At 40.6% G+C, this 25856-nt stretch overlaps 1 protein-coding gene across 2 annotated transcripts; it reads left to right on the top strand.

The window, feature by feature from the left end:
- The first annotated feature begins 525 nt into the window (after positions 1 to 525).
- Positions 526 to 16862, top strand: LOC106538459 (uncharacterized). 2 transcript variants are annotated; one of them, XM_087711981.1, is made up of 8 exons: positions 526 to 675; positions 5166 to 5326; positions 6872 to 7041; positions 7129 to 7348; positions 10638 to 11512; positions 13643 to 13692; positions 14005 to 14099; positions 16074 to 16862. In XM_087711981.1, the coding sequence occupies exons 1-8, from the start codon at positions 657 to 659 to the stop codon at positions 16290 to 16292; spliced, it is 1809 nt and encodes a 602-aa protein (XP_087568107.1). In that variant the 5' UTR covers positions 526 to 656; the 3' UTR covers positions 16293 to 16862. The 2 variants fall into 2 exon arrangements, with proteins under 2 accessions (XP_087568107.1, XP_087568108.1); XM_087711982.1 differs by lacking the exon at positions 5166 to 5326 and having other exon boundaries at positions 605 to 675.
- Positions 16863 to 25856: the final 8994 nt, after the last annotated feature.

The raw sequence follows: 25856 nt of genomic DNA on the forward strand, positions 1-25856 counted from the left end.
TTGGCCCCAGTAATTTATCTATCTGCTTTTATGACCAAAGTAGAGTATTTTTCGGCACTGTGCACATTTTGAGATAATAAAGCACATAAATCTATTTTAGCTTTGTATTTTCCAACGGTAACAGTCTCTGAATCATCTGGCAGTTCTAAGAGGAAATTTACCTAAAGGAATCACTTGCACTTTTCCAACAGGTAGACTTACCATTGCTTGGAATATTGCCATCTTCTTAGATCGGAAATGAATCCTTCGAATTTCCAGATTGTGAGCTCCACCATCTAAGAATATTTTGAGTCGTGGCATCAAAAAACATTCATCCTAGCTAGAGAGCGGCATTCATCCAGCCTCCATCTTCTTGCTACCTCCCTTTTGACTCTTTGGTGATTTTCTCTACTCTCCAACAACCCTGCTTTCTTGGTTGATGTCACAATGCACAAATAATTGGCAGACAGATTTTCCAGTAGGAGAGACATGTCTTTCAGCCAGGAAAGGTGGAATCAGGAGAGAAGAGAGGACTCAAAACTGGTAGCCCAAAGCCCATGGGGGGGTCCAGCCCCACCCAGAATGATGAGACAGAATTTTGTGGGCTAGAGGATGCTCTTGTTTCAGTATCATGATAATCAAGCAGGGTTATAGCTTCTCCCTTCTCAGTCCTAGCTATGTTCTCACACCCTGCAGGTGAGAACAATTTACATACTTGCTTTCTTCAGCTGGGTGGTGAGTAAAGATCTGATAAGTGAGGATGCTAGTTGAGTTTCATACTTTAAAGGCTACATTAACAGAGGAATAGAATCAAGATCAACTATTAATAGTATAAGTATAATCTCTGTCATTGTACTTAAACGTAATGAAATTGGTTACCGCTTTATAATGCCTTGGTAAGGCCATACTTGGAATACTGCACCCAGTTATGGTTACCATGAGGTAAAAAACATGTTGAGATTCTAGAAAGAGTGCAGAGAAGGGCAACAAATATGATTAGGGGACTGGGGGCTAAAATATGTAAAGAACGGTTGCTGGGTACGTCTAGTTTAATTAAAAGAAGGACTAAGGGTGACATAGCAGTGTTCCAATAGTTGAGGGTCTGCCACAAAGAAGAGGGAGTTTTCTTTGTGGCAGACATTAAATATGTGTGTGTGTGTGTGTGTGTGTGTGTGTGTGTGTGTGTGTGTATATATATTATATGGATGGATGGATGGATGGATGGGGGGGAGGGAGGGAGGGAGATATATCTAGGTGACAACCATTTTGCTGGTGTGAAGAAGCTAACACCATTGTCAGCATTTTTTTCAGATGATGGTCCTTCCAAGGGTTACCTTAGATATTTTGGAGGTGGCCTTCCAAAGAACCTTTCATCTGAAATTTAAATATAATATAATTTTGTTTCATTAAATACCTGAACCTCAACAGGTCTTGTGCAGTTTTTTCCTGATCCTTCAGAAGATGCCATATGATTACACAAAGATCTGATGAAACTTGGGGGTGTTTTACTTTTGTTTATTTAAATCTTAAACAAAATATAAAATATGTGGGGTACTTATGAAGAGTCACTTAGGGGGTTATAGTTACTGTGAGGCTGATCTCACTAGGTAGAGGATGGGTTTGGATATTTTCCTCCCATTAAATTGGCTCCTATGTCAAAGAAAAGCAATTAGATGTGGATCAGCCCTGCAAGGTAGTCCAGACAAGAAGCATAAATCCTGAGTACCAGCACTGCCTTTATTGTAGGGTTATGTAACAGCATCTTACAAAAAAAATTAATATAAGTTTTTTATTTTTTTATTTTCATAACACATAGCCATATGTATACTATTACATAACCAACATCGTATTATATTATTAACTGTTTACATCAATTTGTCTTACCATCAACTCCCAAAAACAATTATTGGCTCTTCTGTTCTCTATACACCATATTTGTACTTATTCATCACTTTCTTCTCCCTCTCTCCTCCTCCTCCCTACCTCCTTTCTTCCCTCTGTCATCCTTCTCTTCTCTACTTCTCCTTCCTCTCCTCCTCTCTACCCTTTCCACTCCTTCTTTCTCTCCTCCTCTCCCCCCCCGCCTTCTCTCCTATCCCTCTCTTCTTCCATTACCTCTCTCTGCTTTACACTCTTCATCTCATTTACTTGGTGTATTTCAGCTTCTGAGCGAGTTCCATTTTATGTTGATGTATTTATAATTCCTTTTCAATATACATATTTAATTTTAACATATATTTTCCTCTTTCTTTTTTAAAAGAGAAAAAAGTATACATATATAGTAATTTTAAAAACAACAACAACCCAGCCTATTTTGGGGCAAGATGTAGACTTTGTTATAATTTCCAGCTATTCTCATCATTATATTTATATAATTATGCATCCTTACGCACCCCAAATTTGTGATTCTGCCTTTGTAATCTCAATAATTTTCCATTGTAGGAATATTTCGTGTTCCCACTCCATTTTTCCATATCTTGGCTTAGGTTATCCTTCATTGTTTTTAAATAACAATCCTTACTGTTCAATGTTCATTACAATTCCCTTAATCTACTATATAGAATAACAAACGGTACACATCTCACTTTGTTCATCATCTTAGGAGTTCTATATATATGTTTCATATATTTAACCCATACTTAATTGTCCTTCCAGTGTCATATTCAATCAATTAGCAACAGTTAATTATCATGTATAAAAGTGAATCACATACCTCTGCTTTACATTCTCCCATAGCAGTTTCATATTTGTCCCTATTCCATATATTTTAATCTCCATTTAATTATCTTTCCATTATCATATTCAATCAGTTGGCAACTCAATTTTATTATCATGTATAGAAATAAACCACATATCTCACCTTTATATTTCCCCAAATAACAGCTTCTAATTATCTGATTTTTCCTAGTAAGTCTTTTGTTCCTCTTCTCTATTCCTGTCTTCTCCCTTTTTTTGTTTTTACATGTCCACCCTCGTCAATTTTCCCCAAGCCACTGTCAAACCCAGTGAAATCTTTTATATTTCTCTTTGTTGGGGCATAACCTCCCTTTACAGTTTTCCCTAGGCCACTGTTAATCTCAATACAATCTTTTGTCTGCTTTTTATTTCCTTTTGTTGGGACACATCCCTCCTTTTCAATTTCCCCTATATCACTGTCTAACCCAATGAAGTTTTTGTCTGCTTTTTATTTTCCATCGTTTCTATCCCTTCATGATCCCTCCCCCCTTCTTCCTTCACTTCTTCCTTCAGTTCCTGCTTCTCTGAGTTCAAAATTCTATTTAGACTTGATTTTAATTATTTATGCATATTTTTTATAATTTCACGTAGTTCTTCAAATTCCCACCTTTCCATAATGTCCAGTTCCAAAGTTACAGTTAGTTATACAGTTTTTATTTCAGGGTTCTAGTCCACCTTAAATTTAGCTAGTTCAGCTTATCTGGAGAGAAAAAAAGATGGGAGTCATCTTAGTCTTTTGTTCTTCCTTAATGTCTAGTTCTAAAATTGTCTGTTCTTATTTCAAAGTTCTGGTCCACCTTAAATTTAGCTAATTCAATTAATGTAAAAAAGAAGAGAAGAGGGAGCCATCTTGACCTTTTGCAGAGAGAAAAAAACTTCGTATTTTCCCAGTTCTTGATTTTATTATTTTTTTCCTTGTTACCTTCCACCTCTTGTTGGTTATAGTTGCTCAAATTATATTAATTGGAACAAACTTGGATATGGTCAAATTCCAGTATGTTTCTCTTTGCCTCCTGCTTTTCCAAGTTCTGATTTATGGCAATTGGTTAATTAATTTTCCTGCTCAGGGTTTTGAATTCCATTCGCCGCATAGGCAAGATTAGGTTATCAGTGAGAAAATAGTGCTTTTTTCTTGATTTTTACCCTTGTTACAGTCCACCTCTCATTAATTAGAGTTGTTTGAGATATGTTAGTTAGAAGAAATTTGAACGGAGCAAATCTCATCAATATGTTTTGATTTTTATTTCATGTCTCTTTTAAAAATATAATCTTTCCAAATCCAAGACCAAATTTAGAGTTTGTATTTGAGTGGGTTTGTTATTTCTCTACTTTCTCCTTTTCTGTCCAGATTTCTGTCCACATGCGTTTCAAGCAAATGGCTCTTTTTGTGCTAGTGGTTCAACCCTCCATTTTCCCTCTTCTTTCTTTCTTTTTGCCAAAATCCAAATCTGTCCATTAATATTATTTATACTCTCAAGGTTCTTTTCCTTTTCCAAGTTCTGATTTATGACTGTGTGTTAATTAGATCTTCTTACCAGGCTTTCATCTCCCCCTGGATGCTCCTGTTCAGTTGCTTTGGCTAGAAGCCAACTTCTTGTGCAACCATGTTGCCATGCTGCTGCCCCGACTCCAATTCAGAGAGCGAATCTCTGACTTATGAGAGACCTGTTGCACTCCATCTGGGTCTGATGAGACACTGCCCCTTCTTCACCCCCTCCAGGAGAGTTCTGATCCAAAAAGGATCTTGGAATTGGTTTGTCACATAGAGTGAGACTCTTCAGAGTTCACACACCCCTCGTTTGTCCAGCTGGAGAACTTCATGTCAAATCCAGCATCTTACAAATCTTAAAGCACCTCTCCCCCCTTTTTTTTTTCAAGGCAACTAGAGACAGTCCCACTTCTGAGGCACTTCCCACACATTTTTTTTCTTTCTCAATCAGAAGGAAATCAGAATTTCATTTTTAATGTATAATTATGTATTCACAGAAAATTCATCTCATCTTATCTCATCTCAGCTTATATTTATCCTATCTTATCCCATCCCCTCACCTCACGTCACCTTAACTTACTGCACCTTATCTATGGGCTGAAATATCTTGTGCATTATAGTTGTCTAGGCTGCAGCTCTTCTTCTTGTCTCACAAGGTCATTTCCACATAACATTACCACATGGTAATATTATGTGGAATCATGGAATGATGATTTGCAGGGTTCAAGAACAAGAGTACAGGTCTATGCCTCAAATGGTTGTGGTTTGAGACAAAGAGAAAAACAAAAAACAAAAGCTGTGGATGAAGACCAAAAGAGCACTCCAGTGAGGATGTAGGATAGGTCCTGCAAGAAACATGCTCAGTCCTACAGACTAATTAAAAATATTGTGAGAGCTTGCAACCCTGATTCTTGTAATACTTCTCACATCTGTTCTTTTTTATTACATTGCTGCCTTCCAGGAAGGGAACCCACAAGGAGCCAGGGGAATCCTTCAGAAGATATCCATGATCAGGCTCTCCGGGGCTGGTCACCATCACCTGGCAAACTGCAGAAATTGCTGCAGATGCCAGAGTACAGTGTGTTTAGAGGTGCACCAACCTTCGAGAGCAACTTTTTCCAGGTGCTTGGATGTTCTTGTTGTTTAGGAATAAGCAGGGCTTTTCAATAGAGAGAAAACTGCTTCTCTGTTATGACAACAATTGGGACCAGAATTTATGTTGCTGCGCAAAGCAGTTGTTAAGTAACTTTTTTTTTGCCACAGTTGTTAAATGAATCCAAAATCCAGCACTACCTTTACACGTTGCCCTCAGAGATGTTTACAGACCTGCCCCATAACTTGAATTATGCTGACTGACAAACCATTTCACCAGCAGTCACTACATGATCTTGATGCTCGAAGATCCAGCAAATGGACAACTGTTAAGGGCAAAGAAACCTCACATCACTACTTGTATTGGTGTCTTCTTCCCACAAATAGCATTTTATTATTGCTAGGGAGTGAGAATGGTTGGAGGGAGCACAGCCATAAATGTTCATTTTAGTTACAGGTAGTCCTCAACTTAGAATCACAAAAGGGACCAGCAAATTTGTTTTTAAGTGCTGTGATAATTAAACTAGACATCACATGATTGTAACTTCTGACTTTCTTAATTGACTTTGCTTGTTGGAAGCCGGCTGGAAAGGGTGAAAATGATTATCATGTCACTGCAAGACAATGCAATGATTCTAAGTGGAAGGACTGGTTGGTAGCAGTGGTGGGCTGCTATGGGTTCGCCCGTGTTCGGGAGAGCCCGTAGTTAACATTATGGCCAGTTCGGAGAACCTCCAAATCATATCCCTGGCTGGCCCCACCCTCTCTGCCCCTCCTACCCCACCCGTCCCAGGAGTCTCCACGCAGCCCATTTTGGATATGAGGTAAGTGCATGGCCCGCAGGAAGGAGGCTTGCAGGAAGGAGGAAACGGGCCTTCCAGAAGTTCTAGAAGGCCAGAAATGGGTGAGTTTCTGGCCTCTGGAGCCTGGGGGAAGCCGTTTTCGCCCTCCTAGAGGCTTGAGGAAAGCCTCTGGAGTCTGGGGAAGGCGAAAATGCCCCCGCCCCCATGGTGCAGAAGGTCAACTAGGCCATGCCCACCATGACCATGCCACCCAGCAACTGGGCAGAGAACCTATTGCTGAATTTTTTTGAAGGCCACCCCTAGTTGGTAGTCAGTTTTTTCAGCACCATTTGAACTTTGAACAGTCATTCAGTGGGTGGACATAAGTCAAGGGCTACCTGTATTCATTTAGTAACAAAATGATACTTATTCCTAAGTAATAAGGCTAGACTGATAACAAATTCCACCTCCTTTTTGTCATCCTTGCTTCCCCTCTATCCATTTTTAATCTCACATGACTTTTAATTGTTTATTGATTCCGTTGTTTATCTTCATGGCTTCTTTACTTTGATACTGTTGCTAAAATACCTATACACTGGGGTTTCTGTGGATGTTATGTTTATTTTTCATTTCTCCATTTTTACTCTTATAAACCACCCAGAGTAGCCCCTTTGTGAGTTGGGCAGGAAATAAATTTAACAAACAATACACTATTCTATGAGATCATTAAAAACCAGATTCTAAAGTTACATAAAGGCATCTCAGGGCACCTTTGTCTTTTCTCTCCATACAGGTGAACAAAGACGGCCAATTCATTAACATCCACAAGCATCCCAATGTAGTAGTCATAGGTATTTTAGCCAGCAGCCCCAAGTTACTCCTTCCTGATCTGATGATTATTGCCCGGGAAAAACAAGAAACAACTAATAGAAACCTGAAGTCTAGAGCATTAGAAATCACCCGGTAAGACTGGCACTGCCCTCTCTATCCTGATCTCCCAGGCCTCCTTGCAAAGTTTTGAGTTCTTGTGTTGCTTTTCCTCACCTACAGGTTGATCCCACTGGACCTGGTGGACATTTTTGTTCATGACTCAAGCAAACGGCAGCTGAAAATGCAGCTGCCCACGGGGGACAAGTATTACCTGCAACTCTTGGGCACGGACGAGAAAGTGGATTTTCTCTTTGAATGCTGGATGCGCCTGATTTACCTGACACGCCTGACCAGTGGCAAGATCAAGACTCCAGAAAACCTCTCTGGGAAGAAACCTGAGGTTTGTACTTTATGGAAAAGTAACCCTTTGTAAGCTAAGGTCCCGGAGGTGAGATAAAATTGGAAAATGCAAGAAGTGCTGGAGAAGAAGTGCCGGGTCAAGAATTTAACTGGATATTCTTGACTCAAGGAACTAGGTTCTTCCCTATGCCAATTGTCAAACATCCAAATGTAAATCATATGAACATGGGGATGCTGCAACAATCATAAGTGTGAAAAACGGTCCTGTCACTTTTTTCAATGCCTTTGTAACTTTGAACAACTCACTAAGTGAATTGTTATTAAGTTGAGGACTACTTGTATACATAGACATTAGACAAAACTGCAAGAATTAAGTGTTCAGTGGAGTGATGGCACGAGGGGGAAAACCTTTCTGTGACTCTTGTCATATAATGCAATGGTATAAATAATCCAATTAATTAGCATTTCTAAAATTTAAAATGTAGTAAGATTTGACAAACTTAAAACACATTCTGGTGGTGAAATTCACTGGCAAACCAGCCTGGAATGGATGTCTATGGAGATTTTCAGTCATCCAAGTCATGGTTGTCCCAAAAGTGCTTTTTCAAAGGCAACTGGACTTCGTTTTTTTCCTTGAGGATGTTTTGCTTCTCACCCAAGAAGCTTCTGAAGAAGAATAAATTATGGAATAAAGGTCCTTCAAATGAGAAATCATGTAAAGTAATAGGGGTTATGAGTATGGTAGTCTAAAACATCCAGAACCATCATTGCCTCCCTTTCTACAGGAAGAATTGTCTCTTGAAATTCTCTCATCTAGTGCTTCCTATTAGGTGGGAATATAAATTCCCTAATTCCCTTCTTGGTCAGGATGAGGAAAGGTGTCTACTGGGATTTCCCATGCAGCGGAAAGAAAAGAATGACTGAGCCTCAGTGGGCCAGCTATGGTCAACTCCCCTTGTTCTCTTTCTAGAATGAATTCCAAAAGGAATTGTCTTTATTCAATTAAAAGTGGTCATGTAAAAAAAAACTTTAGAAGCTCTCATGGTCATGGAATTCATTTTCATTATAAAATCCAGTTGATTATTCCAGTTGAGTAGCGTATCACTGGAACTGCCTATGTATTAATGGCTTTAATTATGTTTCCAGCATTCAGCTTTGGTTTTAATATTTTGCGGAGCGTCCTGATGTATTCCTTTTGCATTGACTCTTTGACTTTTCCATTCAAGATGTTATCTGCCTCCAATATGCCTAGGTATTTGTAACCATGTTCCTTTGCTAATGCTTTCACTATGCTTCCATTTCCCAGTTCTATTCCTTCTATTTTTTTTCATTTTTCCTCTCTGCATGGATAATATAACACATTTTTTGATGTCACTGCTGAACAGTTGAACTGTGTTGAGTATTGATTTAAGTTCAGTGGGGCTTTTTGTATATATATTTTAAGCCATCCATGTATAGTAGATGGTTTATCCTGCCATGCTGGTTTGAGATTTGGTATCCTAGTTTGGTATCCTAGTTTTGTGTTTTGTAGGATTATTGTCAGCAATATTGAAGTCCCCCTGGAAGATTCCTCGTCTGAACACCATTGTTCTCCCCATTTGCTGTTAGAACTGTTTTCCATTTTTGCATATTTGCTTCCAGAATTATTTCAGAATTATTTCAGAATTATTATTAGTATGTGGTTAATCTTTGGTGAGATTCAAAGCCTTTGGGGCTGGTTGGTAGCTCAACAGCTAGAGTCCTAACCAAGGACCTAGGAACTGTTAAGTTAACATAGGAGGATATAAGCTGTTCCAAGTAGGGTGGTTTTTTGTAGAGTCAGAATGTTCAAGTCAGGTAAATTTAGAATTTTCAAATAGCAAGGTAGCCCTTGGGTATTGCTCCAAGGGCTCCAATTACAATTGGGACAACACATGATTTCTTTTTCCACAATCGCTTAACCTCAATTTGCAACTCCCGGTATTTTGTGTTTTTTTCTTGCTGTTTATCTTCAATTCATGCATCATCACGTATTGCAATGTCAATGAACCATTCTTTTATCTTTTCAATTATTGTTATGTCAGGTGTGTTGTAGGCCAAGTGCCTGGCAGTCTGGATTCTGAAGTCCCACAAGATCTTGCCTTTCTCATTCTCTAAAACCTTCTCAACCTGATGGTCCCAGTGGTTTTTGCTGTACTCAAATTCAAACTTTTGGCACAATTTCCAGTGAACAATCTTAGCAATGCGGTCTGGCGTTGTAGGCAGTCAGTTTGTGAATTTTTGCTGCACCCACTGATCAAGTGGTCGACTGTCTCATCTTTCACATTACACAGGCGACATTTGCTGTTGGTGATAACATGTTGAATCTTTGCCTTTATGCAGTTTGTGGCTAAGGCTTATTCTTGAGCTGCCAAAATAAAGCCTTCTGTTTCTTTTTTCAGTACTCCTGATCTTAACCAGTTCCAAGTTAGTTTTTGATCAGCTTTGCCTTCAATACTTTTCAAGTATTGGCCATTCATAGCTTTGCTTTTCCAATTTTCAGCTCGCTTATCAATTACGTCTTTCTTAGTCAGCTTTTAACTTAGTTGTCTTCAAAAGGCCTACTTTATTTACTTCCTTAATCATTGGTTCTTCACTTTTCTGGATGTAATTTTAATTATTGGTTTAATGATGTTTGCTCTAAGGATTGAAACAGAGATGAGCACTGTAGATAATCCTTAACTTACAATAGTTCATTTAGTGACCATTCCAAGGTACAACATCACTGAAAGGGTGATTTATGACCATTTTTCACACAACTGTTGCAGCCTCTCCATGGTCATGTGGTCAAATTTCAGACTGTTGGCAACTGTCTCACATTTATGATGGTTGCAGTGTTCCAGGGTCATGTCATCACCTTTTGTGACCTTTGGACAAACAAAATCAATGGATAAACCAGATTCACTTAACAACTGTGTTACTAACTTAACAACTGGAGCGATTCATTTACCAACTGTGACAAGTAAGATCATAAAATGGGGGAAAGCTTGTTTCACTTAGCAACTTAAGTTAGGGGTTCAATTGTGGTCGTAGGTCGAGTTACCTGTTGATAGGTAATGACTAGCAGAATGAAATCTGCAGGGATTCCTTTATGCTCCCCTGATTGGTTCATGGCAATATATCCTTTTCAAAATTGTATGAAAAGGGATCCACTCCAAGCAAGGGGAATGTCCATTTGGAACTTGCATCTGGACGACCTTTTTATTTACAAATAAGAGTTTTTCTTTCCACCTATTTGGCTTGCATACTGGGTAAAAGGACCCAAGCTTTCTGGGATAATACCATGATACTATATCTTTCTTTCATTACAGAAAAAAATAGAGCAGGATCAGCATTCAGCTCCTAAACTGAAGAAGGAGTCTGCAGTTAAGGAGTCAGCAAAGGTCCAGCCCAAGTCGCAGGAACGGCGAACTTCCAAATGGACTTCTGGGGGCTTCACCTCCAGGGCACCTGAGCAACCTTCATCAGCAGATCATCTGGAGAATGTCAGGGAGTGCAACTTTGAGAAAAGGAAGCGCTTTTCGTCAAGAATATCATCTGAATCTAATCCCATCCCAGTCACACTTCAAAAAAGTAAGAAAGAACTATGTTTGTTACAAAAGACCAAAATGGCATCCCCATTACACAAGAACCCTCAAGCCCTGAGGAACGAGGATCCTGCTGCTACATCAAGGAGGAACAATCCTGGTCCAGCAACGTCACCTGGACCGCCATCCCACAGCCAATCACCACAACAAAATCAACCTGCATCCAGAGTTGAACCAAAGGCTTATTCTACATTGGCGGGAGTTGGTCCATCTCAGGGTGTCCAAAGGAAATCAAAAATAGATTTTGAGAAACAAAGCTTTCCACTTAATCCTTCTTATCTAGCCAACCAGAGCCAAAACAGTAAAAGTAATAAATATTTGGGGAACCCAAGCATGATTCAGGGGGACAAGCCACAGGATTTTTCAAACATTTACCCAGAAAAGGGACATCTCACTTCTCAAAATGACACTGGGCACCAAGTTCACAGAGTCACAATGTCAGTAGGAGTGGAGACTTCTCAAGTCATCTGCAAGACAGTGGCTGTGGGGACCTCTGAAACAATTGATGCAAATTTGAGCAACCTTCCCAACAAATTATTGAATGCAGTTATATCCCACAAAGATCAAAGTAAAACCATAGGAAAACAGGAAATGAGCGGGTATGTTGGTTCAAAATGAGATGTATAATCTTGGCACGACTTGGTTGTTTGAGGGACCTTAATCTATCTCTTGTGGTGTCTGCATGTCTTAAATGTTTGATCAGAGTTCAAAAGCTTCAAATCCTATTGGCTAAATGGCACCACACATTTTTAAAACCCAGAAAGTGGCCCTTCTCTGCAATCATGTCTGTCCTCTGAAGGAACATCCACCCATAGAGTCGTGGCCCCTATCTTGTCCTTCTTCAAGGGCCCGTAACACCTGGTTCTTCCACCAGGAATTTGAGAACATAGTGGGCCTTTGTAGGAATATGAAGTTGAAGTTTATGCCTTCACTTAACAATCATGTTTCATTTAAGGCAAAAAAAAGGATATAAAATCATCGTCATGTGATGATTTACTTAACAAACACCACAATTAAAGTCTGTAGAGATTCTCAGTTTTCCAGGTCATAGTTGTCACAAAGTTGCTTTTTCAGGAGGCAACTAGACTTTCTTGTTTTTTTCTTTTGAAGATGTTTCACTTCTCATCCAAAAAGCTTCTTCAACTCTGAAAGGATACTATATTCCTTGCAGGCAGCTGATAATCTGCATCCTTTTAGAGAATCGTTGAAGCACTTGGGGGTTTATCTGTGTCCTCAGGGTCACCTGAGTGGTGCTCCTGGTTCCTGTAGTCTGCAAGTTGTTCTCCTCTGGAAATCCATTCCTACTCCCACACCATTCAAAAGATGTTCATCCCAAATTGTATAGCTAAAGGTCTGTAGAAATTCTGTCATCCAGGTCATGGTTGTCCCAAAGATGCTTTTTCAGGAGGCAACAATTAATCAGTGGAACAACTTACCTCCAGAAGTTGTAAATACTCCAATACTGAAGTTTTTAAAAAGATGTTGGATAACCATTTCTCTGAAGTGGGGTAGGGTTTCCTGCCTAAGCAGGAGGTTGGACTAGAAGACCTCCAAGGTCCCTTCCAACTCTCTTATTCTATTCTATTCAAGTGGATTTTCTCCCCCCCCCCGCTTTTTCCTTTAAAAAAAAAAAGAAATAAAAAATAAGAATGTTTAGTTACCTCCTGAAAAGGCACCTTTGGGGACAATTACATCACTTAGTAACAGAAGTTCCACTTCTAGCTGTGGTCCTAAGTAAAGGACTATAGTAACTATACTGAAGGTTCTCCTAAGCAGCTCTTACATCTATTGGCTTCCCTTGACCTTTCTTTGCACCAATCTGTTGTCTGAAGATGGAAAAACCAGTTTGTGGAACCCTTTGTTCCTTCCAATTGTTTATTTCAGCATTTGCTTGTCATTGTTTATCACTCAAATATCCATTTAACTGTAATAAGAGCAGTTTTAAATTAAACTTCTCTGGAATGTTTGGGCATCATGACCTGGTTCCATGGAAAACAATTTTTCCATGGGCTGGGGAGTGGTGTTGGTGTTAGTTTCACATGCTCCATAGATCCCACACATGCGCAGATGAAGCCTCACTAACCTGCGTGGCCCAGTTCTTAATGGACTGTGGATCGGTACCAACCAATCTGCAGTCCAGGGGGTTGAGGACATCTACTCTAAACAACACATGGTGTTCTGGCTGAAAATTAAACCCTTTCTAAAACACCAAACATAGATTGGAGTTGACAAAACTATTGTTTATTTCTACCACAGACTTATTTTAAAAACGTATTGCCCCAGGGTTCTAACTCTAAAGATCAATTAAGCATTTGTAAATGATTTTATTTATTTACTTATCACTGTTATAGACCATGCAGCTCATAGGTGGCGAATCTGGGTGGCCTACAATGAAATCAACTATTAAAACAGAATATAAAAGCCAATTTAAACAACTAAATTATTAGCATAAATATAAGCAAGATTTCAAGAATCTTTATTAAGATGTTATATGTGGTGCTATCAACGCACAGGCACTCTGCCGTCAGGAGATTCCCAGGCCTGATGAAAAATTCACGTTTTGAGGGTTTTGATGGATGCATTTTGACTTTTAAATTTTGCTTGCTTACTTTCGAACATTATGCAAGACAAAACTAATAAGAATGGAGATCTAGAGGTATATTCAATATATCATTATTATTATTTAGAGTTCCTTAAATTTGTCTGATTTAATCTTTCTGTCTTATTAGAAAGGAGGAGCCTGTAGCCACGAGCAAAATGAAATCTGCAATAAGCACAGGTAGGAATAAATCTCAGTTAAAATGACCAATAGCAGTATGGGTTACCCATGATCGTTGTAGAACATCCCTTTCTGAACTGAACGAAGTAATTGAATTAAATTATGGTATTGACTACGAGTCCAAATTTGCCCTTCTCCAAATTCAGCAGAGCAGTTTGCAAATGTCTGCATGCAATTGATCTATGTAAGTGAATCGAGACGAATATGGCAAAATTGGTAAAAATGAAAAACTAAGAGAAAATGACACTGACAGATTGACCATCCCTAGCTTTTGCCGTTTCATAGTTGACCTTTGTTTCATTTGTTTTGCAGCTAAAGGAAAAAACAGTGTTAAATTTGTAACCCTCTATAGCATTCTGTCTTCTTCATTGGAGAGGCTGAAGAAATCAAGCAAGGATGGTACTAAGGTAATTGGTCTAAAGGGGGGACTATGATATAAAGAGGCTCCCAAACTTTGGGGCACCAGCAACCGGTTCCATGAAGAGAGGTTTTTCCACAGACCAGAGGGGGCATAGATTCACGTGCTGCATGCATCCTGCGGATGGGGTTTGCTTGTTTGCGCAGACCGGTTGCTGGTATGCCATGGAGCAGTGTTGGTCCACAGACTGGGGGTTGGGGACCCTTGATTTAAAGAATGGAGGAGGATGGCGGGAATTTGTTTTAAGGCTCAGGTCTCTAATAGTGCAGCATTTTTCAACCCTGCAAGCTTTTAGAACGGTGGACTCAGTGGTGGGTTTCAATTTTTTTTAGCACCTCTTCTGTAGGTGTGGCCTGCTTTGTGGGTGTGGTTTGCAGCCATGTGACCAGGTGGGCATAGCTTGCCAGCCATGTGACTGGGTGGGCATGGCCAACTTATAAAATGTGGTGAAACTCATTTAACATCGCCCTTGCTTAGCAACCAAAATGTTGGCTCAGAAACTCTGGCATTTGAAGCACATAAGTCTTAAAGCTGTCAAGTTACAAGACCCTTGCACCTCTAACCCTTTAGAAAAAAAAACCCAGGGGTGTTCAAACCTGACAGCTTTAAGACTTGTGGACTTCAACTCCCAGAATTCCTCCTCTCACTCTTCATCTTGATAATGTGTGGACAGGCGGGGGAAGGGAGCTGGAACCGGTTCTAAACGACATTGTAGATTTGTGGAACTTCTTCTATAGAAGAGGTTAGAACTGGCAGGAATGCAACCCTGGGTGGACTCCAACACCCAGAATTGAAAAACTTTTAATAGTGATACACTTTGAATTGTTCCAGCTGGTTGATATTTTTTGTGCCTTCAACTGATAAAAGTCTGAAGTCAATACAGGTAATCCTTACAACATTTCATTTAGTGACTGCTCAAAGTTACAATAGCACTGAAAAAAGCAATTTATGACTATTTCTCACTCTTACAACCATTGTAGCATTCCCAGGGCCACTTGATCAAAATTTGGACATTTGGCAACAGGCATATATTTATAATTATTGCAATGTCTCAGTGTCATGTAATCACCTTTTGTGACCTTGTGACAAGCAGAGTTAATGGGGAACAGATTCATTTAACAACGTGTTACTAACTTAACAAGTGTAGTGATTTCCTTAATGACAGTGTCGAGAAAGGTGGTAAAGTGGGGCAGAACTCACTTAATGACTGTTTTACTTAGCAGTTAACTGTTTTGGGCTTAATTGTGGTCAAGGACCACCTGTATTTAGTGTACATTATAATAAGCATCTTCTGTATTTACCATCCTTGAACAGAAGTATCCAAGGAGATCCATAAAGCAAATTTCAACAATCCTTCCAATTCCATTGATATGTATTTCCATCTGAATATCACAGAATCACTACGTTGGGTTGAAATTATAGAAGGGATCCAGTGCATTCCATCTCAAACACAAAATTACAACAGAGTAACCAATGGGATGGCTCAATGGCTAACATGCTGAGCTTATCAATCAGAAAGGTCGGCAGTTCAGCGGTTTGAATCTCTAGTGCCGCGTAACCGAGTGAGCTTCCATTACTTGTCCCAGCTTCTGTCAACCTAGTAGTTCGAAAGCATGTAAAAATGCAATTAGAAAAATAAGGACCACTTTTGGTGGGAAGGTAACAGTGTTCTGTGCACCTTCGGTGTTTAGTCATGCCGGCCACATGACCATGTCTTCGGACAGCGCTGGCTCTTCAGCTTTGAACGCCCCCTAGAGTCGGGAATGACTAGCATATATATGCAAGGGGAACCTTTAACGAGTGGGGGAAAATAAGGTGAATGAAATCGTTTTCCCTGGGGGAAACTTCTGGTTGAAATGTATTAGTCCTTTATCACCTAAATAATTGACTACTTTTGAGAATGAAGCCTTCACCATCCTGTCTGCAAATCATCCTTTTTCTTTCTCTGTTTGATTTCTCACAGTGCATGACTCCCAAAACTTCCAAACATGTCACAATCTCTGGGATAATTGGCAAATCAAGAAAAAGTATTGTCCTGAAGGAAGAGAAGACCGGCAAGACCTTAGGAGACGGCACCTCCAAGATTGTAGGGCTCGTCTCCAAGGAAGCCATTTGTGTGGTGATGAAGAAAGATTTTCCTCCACCTCTGCAGCCCCCAAAATCAATGGCAAAGAGGCCATAAAGCCCCAGTCTCCTTCAGCAAGAGAGACCCTTGTGGAAACCAATGAACCCACAAAATTAGGCCATCCAATTGCAGCCAATGAGCCTGGTGTGACCAGCATCACTTCCCAAGCACCACACAAGAACACAGGAGTAGAACAATGCAGTGTTCCAAGCTTGGAGAATTGAGAGGCTTCTAAAAAGACTTTGCCTGCAACCAAAATAGCTGAGAAACCTAGGAATGCGGCTACCACCCCTCTCTAATCACAGAAGAAACCCCCATTAATGAAATTACTCCAACTAAAACTTGTCCCCCAATCTCCACAATCCAGAAAAGCACCAAGGAAAACCTAAGGGACCAGCTTTTCCAAGACTGCTGAAATCTGTAAGCATGGGATTCTCAGCCACAAGCAAAGACACTGTGATAGCTGGTCCTGCTATCTGAGAAAACCAGAGCAAACTCTCTGTGGTTGCTGGTGCTCCTATCAAAAACTAAACCCCCCAAAAACTTAAAATGCTAGGCGTGGGACACTCTGCAATGGGCATATTTGCTGAAATAATTGGCTCTCTTGAGTCAGTTAGCTTACAGGTATTCCTTGATTGATGGCTATTCATTTAGCGACCAAAGTTATGACCAGGCCTGGCACTTACAACCATTGCAATGACCCCATGATTATGTGATCAAAATGTGGGTGCTTGGCTAGCAACAGCAGTAAGATTTATATACCACTCCACAGTGCTTTACAGCAGTTTTTGAGTAGTTTAAGGGGGTAGTAGTAGTAGGGGATTTGGGTAATCCTCTAGCTAGGATTCTGCCCGATTCAGTGAACCCCCAAATGCTGACTCTGCCCACTCTTCCTCTCCCAGGAGTTTCCACGCAACCTGTTCATCATGCCAGGTAAGTGCCTGCCCACACGGAGGCTTAAAGAGGGTGAAAAGGGGGCCTTCCGGAGGTTCTGGAAGTCCAGAAACGGGCATGTTTCCAGCCTCCAGAGGGCCTCCAGAGCCTTATGGAAGCTCAAGGAAAGCCTCCGGAGCCTGGAGAAGGTGAAAAACAGGCCTACTGGAAGTACCGGAAGTCCAGAAATGGGCCTGTTTCCAGCCTCCAGAGGGTCTCCGGAGCCTGCGGGAAGCAGTTTTTTGCCTTCCCGAAGGCTCGAGGAAAGCCTCCAGAGCCCGGGGAGGGCAAAAAAGCCCCCCCACCAAGGTACAGGAGACTAACTAGGCTAGGCCCACTATTGCCACATCCACCCGGCAATGGGGCAGCAAACCCATTGCTGGAAGTTTTGAGGCCTACCCTGGCTCGTAAACATGTTTTTACAGATGTTGTAGCAGGAGTTTCCAACTCCCTAGCGGTCTCTGGCCCTTTGGGAACTGGGTCATACAAGTGGTGGGTGAGAGAGCGTGCAAAATTCCATTCGTGCAAGTAGTGGGCAAACAAAACCACCACCACCACCACCGGTCACCACTGCTGCTGCCAGTCCATGAAGCCTGAAAGGTTCGGGACTGCTGGGTTGTAGTATCCCAGGGTAATGTGATTATCATTCCAGCTTCTGACAAGCAAAGTCAGTGGGAGAAGCCAGATTTGCTTGACAACCATATGATTCACTTAAAAAACACAGTGATTCGCTTAGCAGCTGCGGCAAAAAAGGTTATAAAATTGGGTGTGACTCATTTAATGATTGCCTCACGCAGGAACAGAGGTTCTGGTCCCAATTGTAGTTGTTAAATTGAAAGTTATTTGTAAAAGTTTAAAAGTCTTGAAGGGACATAATAATAGCAGAATAGGTAGAATTACTGGGCCAAAATAATAACTTGCTATTTCGCTTCTGTAAGAATTAGGATTGTCTCTGCCATTTGCTTCTACCAATGATCTAATTCCTGTCATCTTGTTTTTGTGCACAACTCAGTGCCTGGTGTTGGGTGTGTCATGGGCTGGCAGGGTTACATCGGGCAAATTACCTTTGTTGCCAAGCACCCAGCCCCTCAGTTGCGAAGCAGTCAGGCCCCATGTTCCTTGCTGCACAGCCAATGAAGGGGTACAAGGAAGGCATGCGCCAGAGGGGCAGAATTGGGTACTAAGCTGATGTCTCTGAAGGTATAAAAGGATTCCATATCTTCCCCAAGGTGTGGCCTTCCTTACATGCACCTTGTGTGTAGACCGTGGAATGATCTACCCAGCTCTTTGCTTTGATCAAAATTAAAAGCTATTTCTTTTTCAAGGGTCTACTTAAGCTCTTCTTTTGGCCTATCGATGAGTTAAGTGCATCGTCACACCTTACAGTCTGATATCTGACATCCAGAGTAGACTTGGACAGGAGGCTGTCAGAGATTATGCCTTCTTCCTAAACCCCTGTTGCAGGAATTGTTGGTCATGTAGAAATCTAGATTGTGAGGGCGGATGCTATATGGCATTATTTATATTATGTTCTGCTGGTCTTACAAGGTCCGACCATAAAGGATAGGCTGAGATTTCAGGCGAAAAGTGCCCTCAAGCCTCAGTGGCTTAAATTTATTGGAAGACAAATCTGTAGAAAATATGATGGTATTTTTGAAAACCAACACAAGGACTTGGCAGCCATCTGTCCATTTTCAGCAAAATTCACCTGCCAGGTGTCGAATAGAATAGCCTCACCCACTAATATAGTAAAATAGAGGAGTACAATAGAATTTATTTTACTTTCTCCGTTTCTAAGTTTTTATTACATGTGAACTAGAAATTGTGTTTTAAAGCAGATTCTAGTGGAGTGCTAAACAAATCAATCCTGAACTTTGCATTGTTCTGGTAGTGTGTTTAACAACTAGCCATAGTTCCTTGTTTGCAGTCAAATAATCAAGAGTTTGCTAAAAGGAAAATAAATTCAGCTGCTTTATTTCTTCTCCAAATTGTTCAGGAAGAGAAAAGCATGTGTAAACCAAGCACTGTGCATTATAAGGTTTTCTTTACGGCATCCACATAGCCCAACATTTTTTTTCCTGTGTTCATCTTGGAGCAAAAAAGGAAGATGGAATATATAACTTTTGCAAGCAAATTTGTTCACTTGAGATTCCATTCTTTAATATTTTGTTTTGGGGTTGAGCAAAAGCTTACGCCCCTACCCGAGACATCTGTTCCTAGCCACAATGGTGCCAAAATAACAAAATGTTTGCTATGGTTTCACAATGCCAGTTCCACCCTTTTGCATTTGCTTTGCATCATTGCACAAAAAAACTTAAGGGGCTGAGTTGCCTTGAAATTTTTGTTTCGTCCCTCATTTCTTTGTTGCCCTGATGGATGCCTATTGCTTTATTATTAATACTTTTATTCTACTTGGCAGCAGCCTTCAAATAGATGAAATTTGCCCCTGAGTTAGTAAAGCTGTTCTTTCTGGCAAGAAGTCACGAATTGCTCATTTTTTCCTACTTTTTCCTGCTTCGCTGCTTTTTTAAAATGTATGTGAGATGCTGTATTCCAATTTATGGGATGCAATTCTAGACAGGAGGGGAAGTGACAGACAGTAATCCACAATGGAACCCTAGTTAGGCATAAACAATTTCTGGAAGACTTTTTAGACTGTCCAGCTACTTTCCAATGTAGCTGTGATCTCTCATTTAACTACTAACTAGGCTGGTCCTGAGTAATGTTTTTTTCAAAATCACCTGAGACCAACTCAGTGGTGTTGCCTCCTGTGACATCCACAGTTTGCAAGTTACTAAAAGTGCAATTTCACAAAATTCTCAAACATATGATTCTTTTCATTAAAAAATAACTTCCATGACAGTTTTAAAAAATAAAGATAAAAATTAACTAAAAGCCAATGTTTTAGAATAAAGAAAGAAAAAAAGTTAAAGCTAAAATGCAGAAAAAAGAAAGTAAATATAAAACAGAAATGTCCAGTTTTCTTTTATATCAGTTGGAAGTATAAATTAAACTCTTACTATATGGTTACAGCATGACTTCCTTTTTTTCTATAATCTATATTTTTCTAGTCATTAAAGCCATATGAATTCATTTTTTCTGTTTTATGCAAAAAGTCTACAAGAGGTTTTCAGTATTAAACTAAGTTAATATATTTTCTCTAATCTAAAATGTTAATTAGTGATCCCAGCAAGTTTCATCTCCTTTACCATCCATTTTACCATTGTGGGTAATGTCAAATCTTTCCAACTTTGTGTATACAATATAATAATCTCACTGCAATTGTCATATATAAAAATAAAGTTCCATCAGTCTCAAAAGAGACATCTCTGATTTCAATTTTGTGTTAATTTTCCAAATCTTCTGAATTAGTATGAGTAGAGTCCAATTTTTTTTATATATCCATCAAGCATGATAAACTATCCCCTCACATTTCCAATATAAATTAAAAAAATGTTTATACATTCTAGATATTTTTTCTAATGACATATACCAATGTTTTGGGCATATAATTTCTTTTGCAATTATAACAGTCTAAATTTCAGTCCTTTAATCCATATATTCTTTGTCTGTTTGATTTGTAATCAAAATTGTTAGCCAATTTTGTCATATTTTTTCACATGTTCTTGTTGCAAATTTCAATAAAAGTTTATACTTTAGAAATAATGCGATCATTACTTGTACGCAATACTATTTTCAAGATTAGTCTTAAAATATTCAAAACCAAAAATTATTTTATCTACTTTAAATCTTTCTAGCTATTATACATGAAACAACCTTTGAAAAATACATCTTTCTGCAATCAGAACCACTCTTGATTTCCCTGACAAAATTCTAGTATGTCAAAATAAGTTAACTATTTATGTTTGTTAAGCATTTCCCATCTATTAAATGCTTCTTGTTATGACTGCCACAAAAGTGTTTTTGGATGTAACCTGGTTTATATCTCTTCCATATTCCCAACAGGCCACGTCTAACGTAATTATTTTTAAAACTTTATTACTTTAGCTTTATTCCTACCATAAGTATCCATGCCACCTAAATCTCAAACATGACCTTTTAGCTCTGACACCCTTCTATTTCTTGTAATATTTTATATTTAACTCATGTTTTCCCCCATCACACAAATTTAGATATACCTGTCTGCTATTGCTTCAATGGTACGTCAGCTGTTAAAGCAGATACTAATCACAGAAATTATTAGCAAGAGTGACAATTGTATTTTCTCCCATCTCACAAATACACACACACACACACACACACATATATATTTTAAAGGAAGGTCTGAACTTCTCATGCCACTGAATGTGCAGAGTACAGACAGTTCTCATCTGGTATTGCCAACTCTGTTGTTAAGTGAAGCAGTCATTAAATGAAACTGCAATGGTGTTTATGATCTTACCTCAGTTTTACTTTCTTTTATGAACTGAGGTCATAAAGGTAATGACTAGTTGTAAAATTACTTTTTCATCACCATCATAACTGAATGGTCATTAAACAAGTTATTTGCCAAATGAGAACTACCTGAAATATATTTGAAAAGAAGGTGAAATATGTTTAGGGGAAAAACAATACTTGGAATAGTAGTTTGGACTGGAATAGAGAGAAAATTAAGTACCTACCATTGAAGGGGAAGAATCTGGAGAATTTATATCTAAACCAAATTTCTGATAATTGTAGCAAGATTTATCCTGTATTTATCCATACAGCCTGAGGCTATAGGCATCTTTTAGAAGGCCTGGCCTAGAAAGGAGGCAGTGCGTATGAGATCTAAATTGAATTATCTCTCTCTCTTTAGGACTTTCGACAGTGAACCCTGTACTGTTTAAAGAAAATCTTTCTCCTCTTACCCCAATCCAATAGTGGGAGCCAAGTAATTTAACAACCAGTTTGCCCTAAAGACTAGGTGGGCATGGCTGGGGGTGGTGGTCATGTGACTGAGTTGGGGTGGCCAACTCAATGTCACTCACAACAAGATGGGGCAGCGCAGGAGGCTGAAGTGGTGGTGGCTGGAACCTTAAGACTTACATTTGTGCAGCAACAGCAACGGTGATTCTCCAATGTGTCATCTCTTGCTGGGTCTCACTACCCAACAGTCAGGGTTTTTAAAAGGGGTTTTGCAGCAGGAAGCAGCGGGCAGCTACTTCCAACCATTGTTGGTGCAACTGGGCACATGACCCCGTCCCGAGACACTGGCCTGCAGCTACTGCCTTGTTTTCGTTGAGAAGCTTGCAGCCTCCGATCATTTTCAGTGCAAGAAGCCTGCAGCCGCTGCCTATTTTTCAGCGCAAGAAGCCTCCAGCCACCAGTGTTTTTCGGTGTGAGAAGCCTGCAACCACCACTTCTTTTTTGGCGTGAGAAGCTTTCAGCTGCGGGTCTTTTTCAGCGCAAGAAGCCTGCTGCCACCGCTTCTTTTTCAGTGCAAGAAGCCTGCTGCCACTGCCTCTTTTTCAGCAGTAGAAGCCTGCAGCTGCTGCTCTTTTTCAATGCAAGAAGCCTCCAGCTGCCAGTGTTTTCTGGTGTGAGAAGCCTGCAGCCGCCGTTCTTTGCTGGCTGGAACTGGGCCAGCAGTAGTGGTTGCAGGCTTCTCACACCGGCAAAGGCCAGTGGCTGGAGGCATCTCATGCTGACAAAAAATGGTGGCTGCTGGTTTCTCATGTCAGCAAAGAAGTGGCAGTTGCAGGCTTCTCGATTGGGGGGGGGAGCAATGGTGGGTTCTTACCAGTTCGGACCGGTTCAGCTGAACAGGTAGTGTTTTGGCGGCCTGGATCCAGACCTGCCACACCCCCAAACTGGTTATCCAGGTGGCACCATAGGCGGTGCCATCTGTTTTGCATCTGTGCATGCACAGAATTTTTATTGCACTGTGCATGCACATGCAAAGGGTGCACACGGTGCAACCCACAGTAGTAGCTGCCAGAACCCACCCTTGGGAGGGAGGACACAGTCAGGGCCCTGCTCTGGGCTGCCGCCTGCTCCACCTCCGCTTTGCCCCAGGGAAGGCAAAAACCAGGGGCTGGTGTGTCTCCTGAGGCGAAGGGCTAACAGGCGGCATGCAGGCGGAAGGATGTCAAGAACCAGGCCTAAAAGCCCGACAAGCCTTGTTATGTCCACCCCAAGGTGGCCTTTCGGCTGAGTGCCTTACCTTTGCGGGCAGCCACAGTGAGCAGAGCAGGCGAGGCATGGAGATCATCTGGACTGCGTGGTTTGGGCAAGTCAGTGCGACTCTAGCCAGAGAGTAGCTGGGTGTGGACGTGACTCTAACCACTGGCCAAGGTGGGTGAGGCAATATAGGGTAGAGTGGGCAGGGCCACCCAGTGGTGGGATTTGACGATTCGTTAAACTGCACAGAGTCTTAACAACTGGTTTGCCCGAACCAGCCTGAACTGGCTGAAGCCCACCTCTGCCCCAACCCCTAAAAATTAAAGGATTGTAATCTCAGTTTGGACAAAAATTATGCCTCTTCTGAATGGCAAATTTTGCTGTAAATTTTGAAATCTTTGCAAAGAAATTGTGCTGCTTTTAAATGGTTAGAAAAACTTGATAAGGAAAGAGATTTACTGTGTCCAGTCCACTGACAGATTTAAAAAAGGAGTATTGATTTTGTATATTTGTGTGCATTTGTGTCTGTCTTGTGTCTATTTTTGTAACAAGAACCTTTATTACATTTTTGGTGAAGCACTTAAAAAAGAGATCAGTCAAGAAGAAAGTGAAAACAATTGCACTTTTTTGCAGCTCCTGTTTATTTTGATTCTGGATGATATGGTGAACATGAATAAAAATATTTAAGACTTTTTAAAAAAAAATCAAAGAATTGCTTATGACATCACTTCTAACAAAAGTTCACGCTAGAATGTGTGAGATCTCAGGGGAGAGATGGTTGAAATCTCTAGAGTGATGATGTTGCAAAAATGGCCTTTTTAAAAATGTTATTTGTACAGAATGCCTAAAAATATTGTTAACCTCTATGTTTTAAAGATGTAGTTGTATTTGCTTTGCAAGCTATCTTGAGAGCTTTTAAAAAGTAGAAAGCAGGGGAGAAATATCATAAACAAAAAATGCCCTCTAATGTGTTTTACTTTCCTACTCTTGTCACATCATGCACAAGAATCAGAATCAAATTCCCCATCTTGATGATATCCATACCACATTTACTCCCAGTCCTAATCTTTGTTGCCTAGCAAATCAAATAAATATGCCAATGATCAGAGAATATTTTAATAAACATTTTAAAATAAGCAATGTGTTAGTAGATTAGAGGAATGCTGGGGGCATAATATATCTTCATTCAGCAGAATCCCAAAGAACTCCATGACATTCTGAGTACAGGTACAGCAGCTCCAAGAAGTGATTAACTCCCTTTCACTGGATATGTTCAAGCAGAGGCTAGACAACTAGAAATGCTTTAATTTGGATTCCTCCCTAAGTAGGAAATTGGACTCAGTACTTAAATGGCTTATAAAGTTTAGAATTTTATGCATTTTTTCTTCCCTGCTGGTGTTCAGAATTCAAAATAGTAATCAGAACTCAATTCAAACATGCATGCAGAATCTAGAAATTGATCCACAGACGCCATTGAGACAGGGACAAGAGGAGAAAAGTGAATTTGACCCACAAAGTGAGGCAGTTGCAGTGGTGTTGTGGGGCTTTCGGTCCCCTATTGCTGGATTGTTTGAAAGACAACTGTGAGAAATTTTCCAGAGTTTTGAAATTAATTATAAATAGCTCTTGGGTTACACTGGCAATTGGAATCACGATTGTCATAGCTAAAAAATGGGGTACTAAAGTGTGATGTCACATGACTGCATTGCTTAGTGATAACAATCTCAGCAATCCTAGTTGCTATTGTAACCCTAAGACAGGTTGTTAGGTGAGAAAGAGTGGAAATTCAAAATAATGAGTGTAGTGGGGAGAGGAAAGGGTGGTCTGGAGAAGCTCTGGGATAACCAGTGCAGCAGTGGTAGGATATGGCTGGTATGCCCCGGGACAGGCGTACTGATGCCTGGTGGGACCACCAGGTACTGTTCTGGTACGGTGCTCTGGAGGGCCCACCTGCCTGCCCGCCCTCCTTACCTGTATTTGAGCCGATCGGGGCTTATGCACACGGAGCGAACAGTGCCTGTGCGATTCTCTGCCGAGCAGCTGGAACGTTGCGGGCGGTAAGTATGCATGCGCGCACTGCACACGTGCATGTGGTGGACACCTGGCCCCGTTGCACCGTACCGGTTGCAATGGAATCTGGAACCCACCACTGCAGTGCAGCTACAGGTGAGTTGTGGGAGGCCAAGAGAAGGGGGTGCTGCAGTGTTGCTCACGAGTGGCAGAGGTGGTATTTAGCAGGTTCTGACTAGTTCTGGTAGCGGAAATTTTGAGTAGCGCAAAGAACCGGTAAAAACCACCTGACTGGCCCTGCCCCCATCTATTCTCTGCTTCCCGCGTCCCAGCTGATCCGGAGGAAATGGGTATTTTGCAGTAACCTTCCCTTGGAGTGGGGAGGGAATGGGGATTTTACAATATCCGCTCCCTGCCACACCCACCAAGCCATGCCCACAGAACTGGTAGTAAAAAAAATTTGAATCCCACCACTGAGGGGTGGGATTTACTTACCTTTTCTACTGGTTCACAAATGTGAGTGTGCACGCAAAACAAGGGTTTCTCAGTGCTTCTTGAGTAGCTTGTTTCTGCCAT

The sequence above is a fragment of the Thamnophis sirtalis genome, unplaced genomic scaffold (assembly GCF_051295495.1).
Source record: "Thamnophis sirtalis isolate CommonGarterSnake01/CBP01778 unplaced genomic scaffold, rThaSir2_p1.2 scaffold_4, whole genome shotgun sequence".
Classification (NCBI taxonomy): domain Eukaryota; kingdom Metazoa; phylum Chordata; class Lepidosauria; order Squamata; family Natricidae; genus Thamnophis; species Thamnophis sirtalis.

Bases quoted from the DNA above. Each gene is read 5' to 3' on its own strand.
- LOC106538459 (XM_087711981.1), top strand. The intron at 7,349-10,637 runs GTTTGTACTTTA...CTTTCATTACAG, and splicing joins TCTCTGGGAAGAAACCTGAG to AAAAAAATAGAGCAGGATCA. The intron at 11,513-13,642 runs GTATGTTGGTTC...CTGTCTTATTAG, and splicing joins GGAAAACAGGAAATGAGCGG to AAAGGAGGAGCCTGTAGCCA.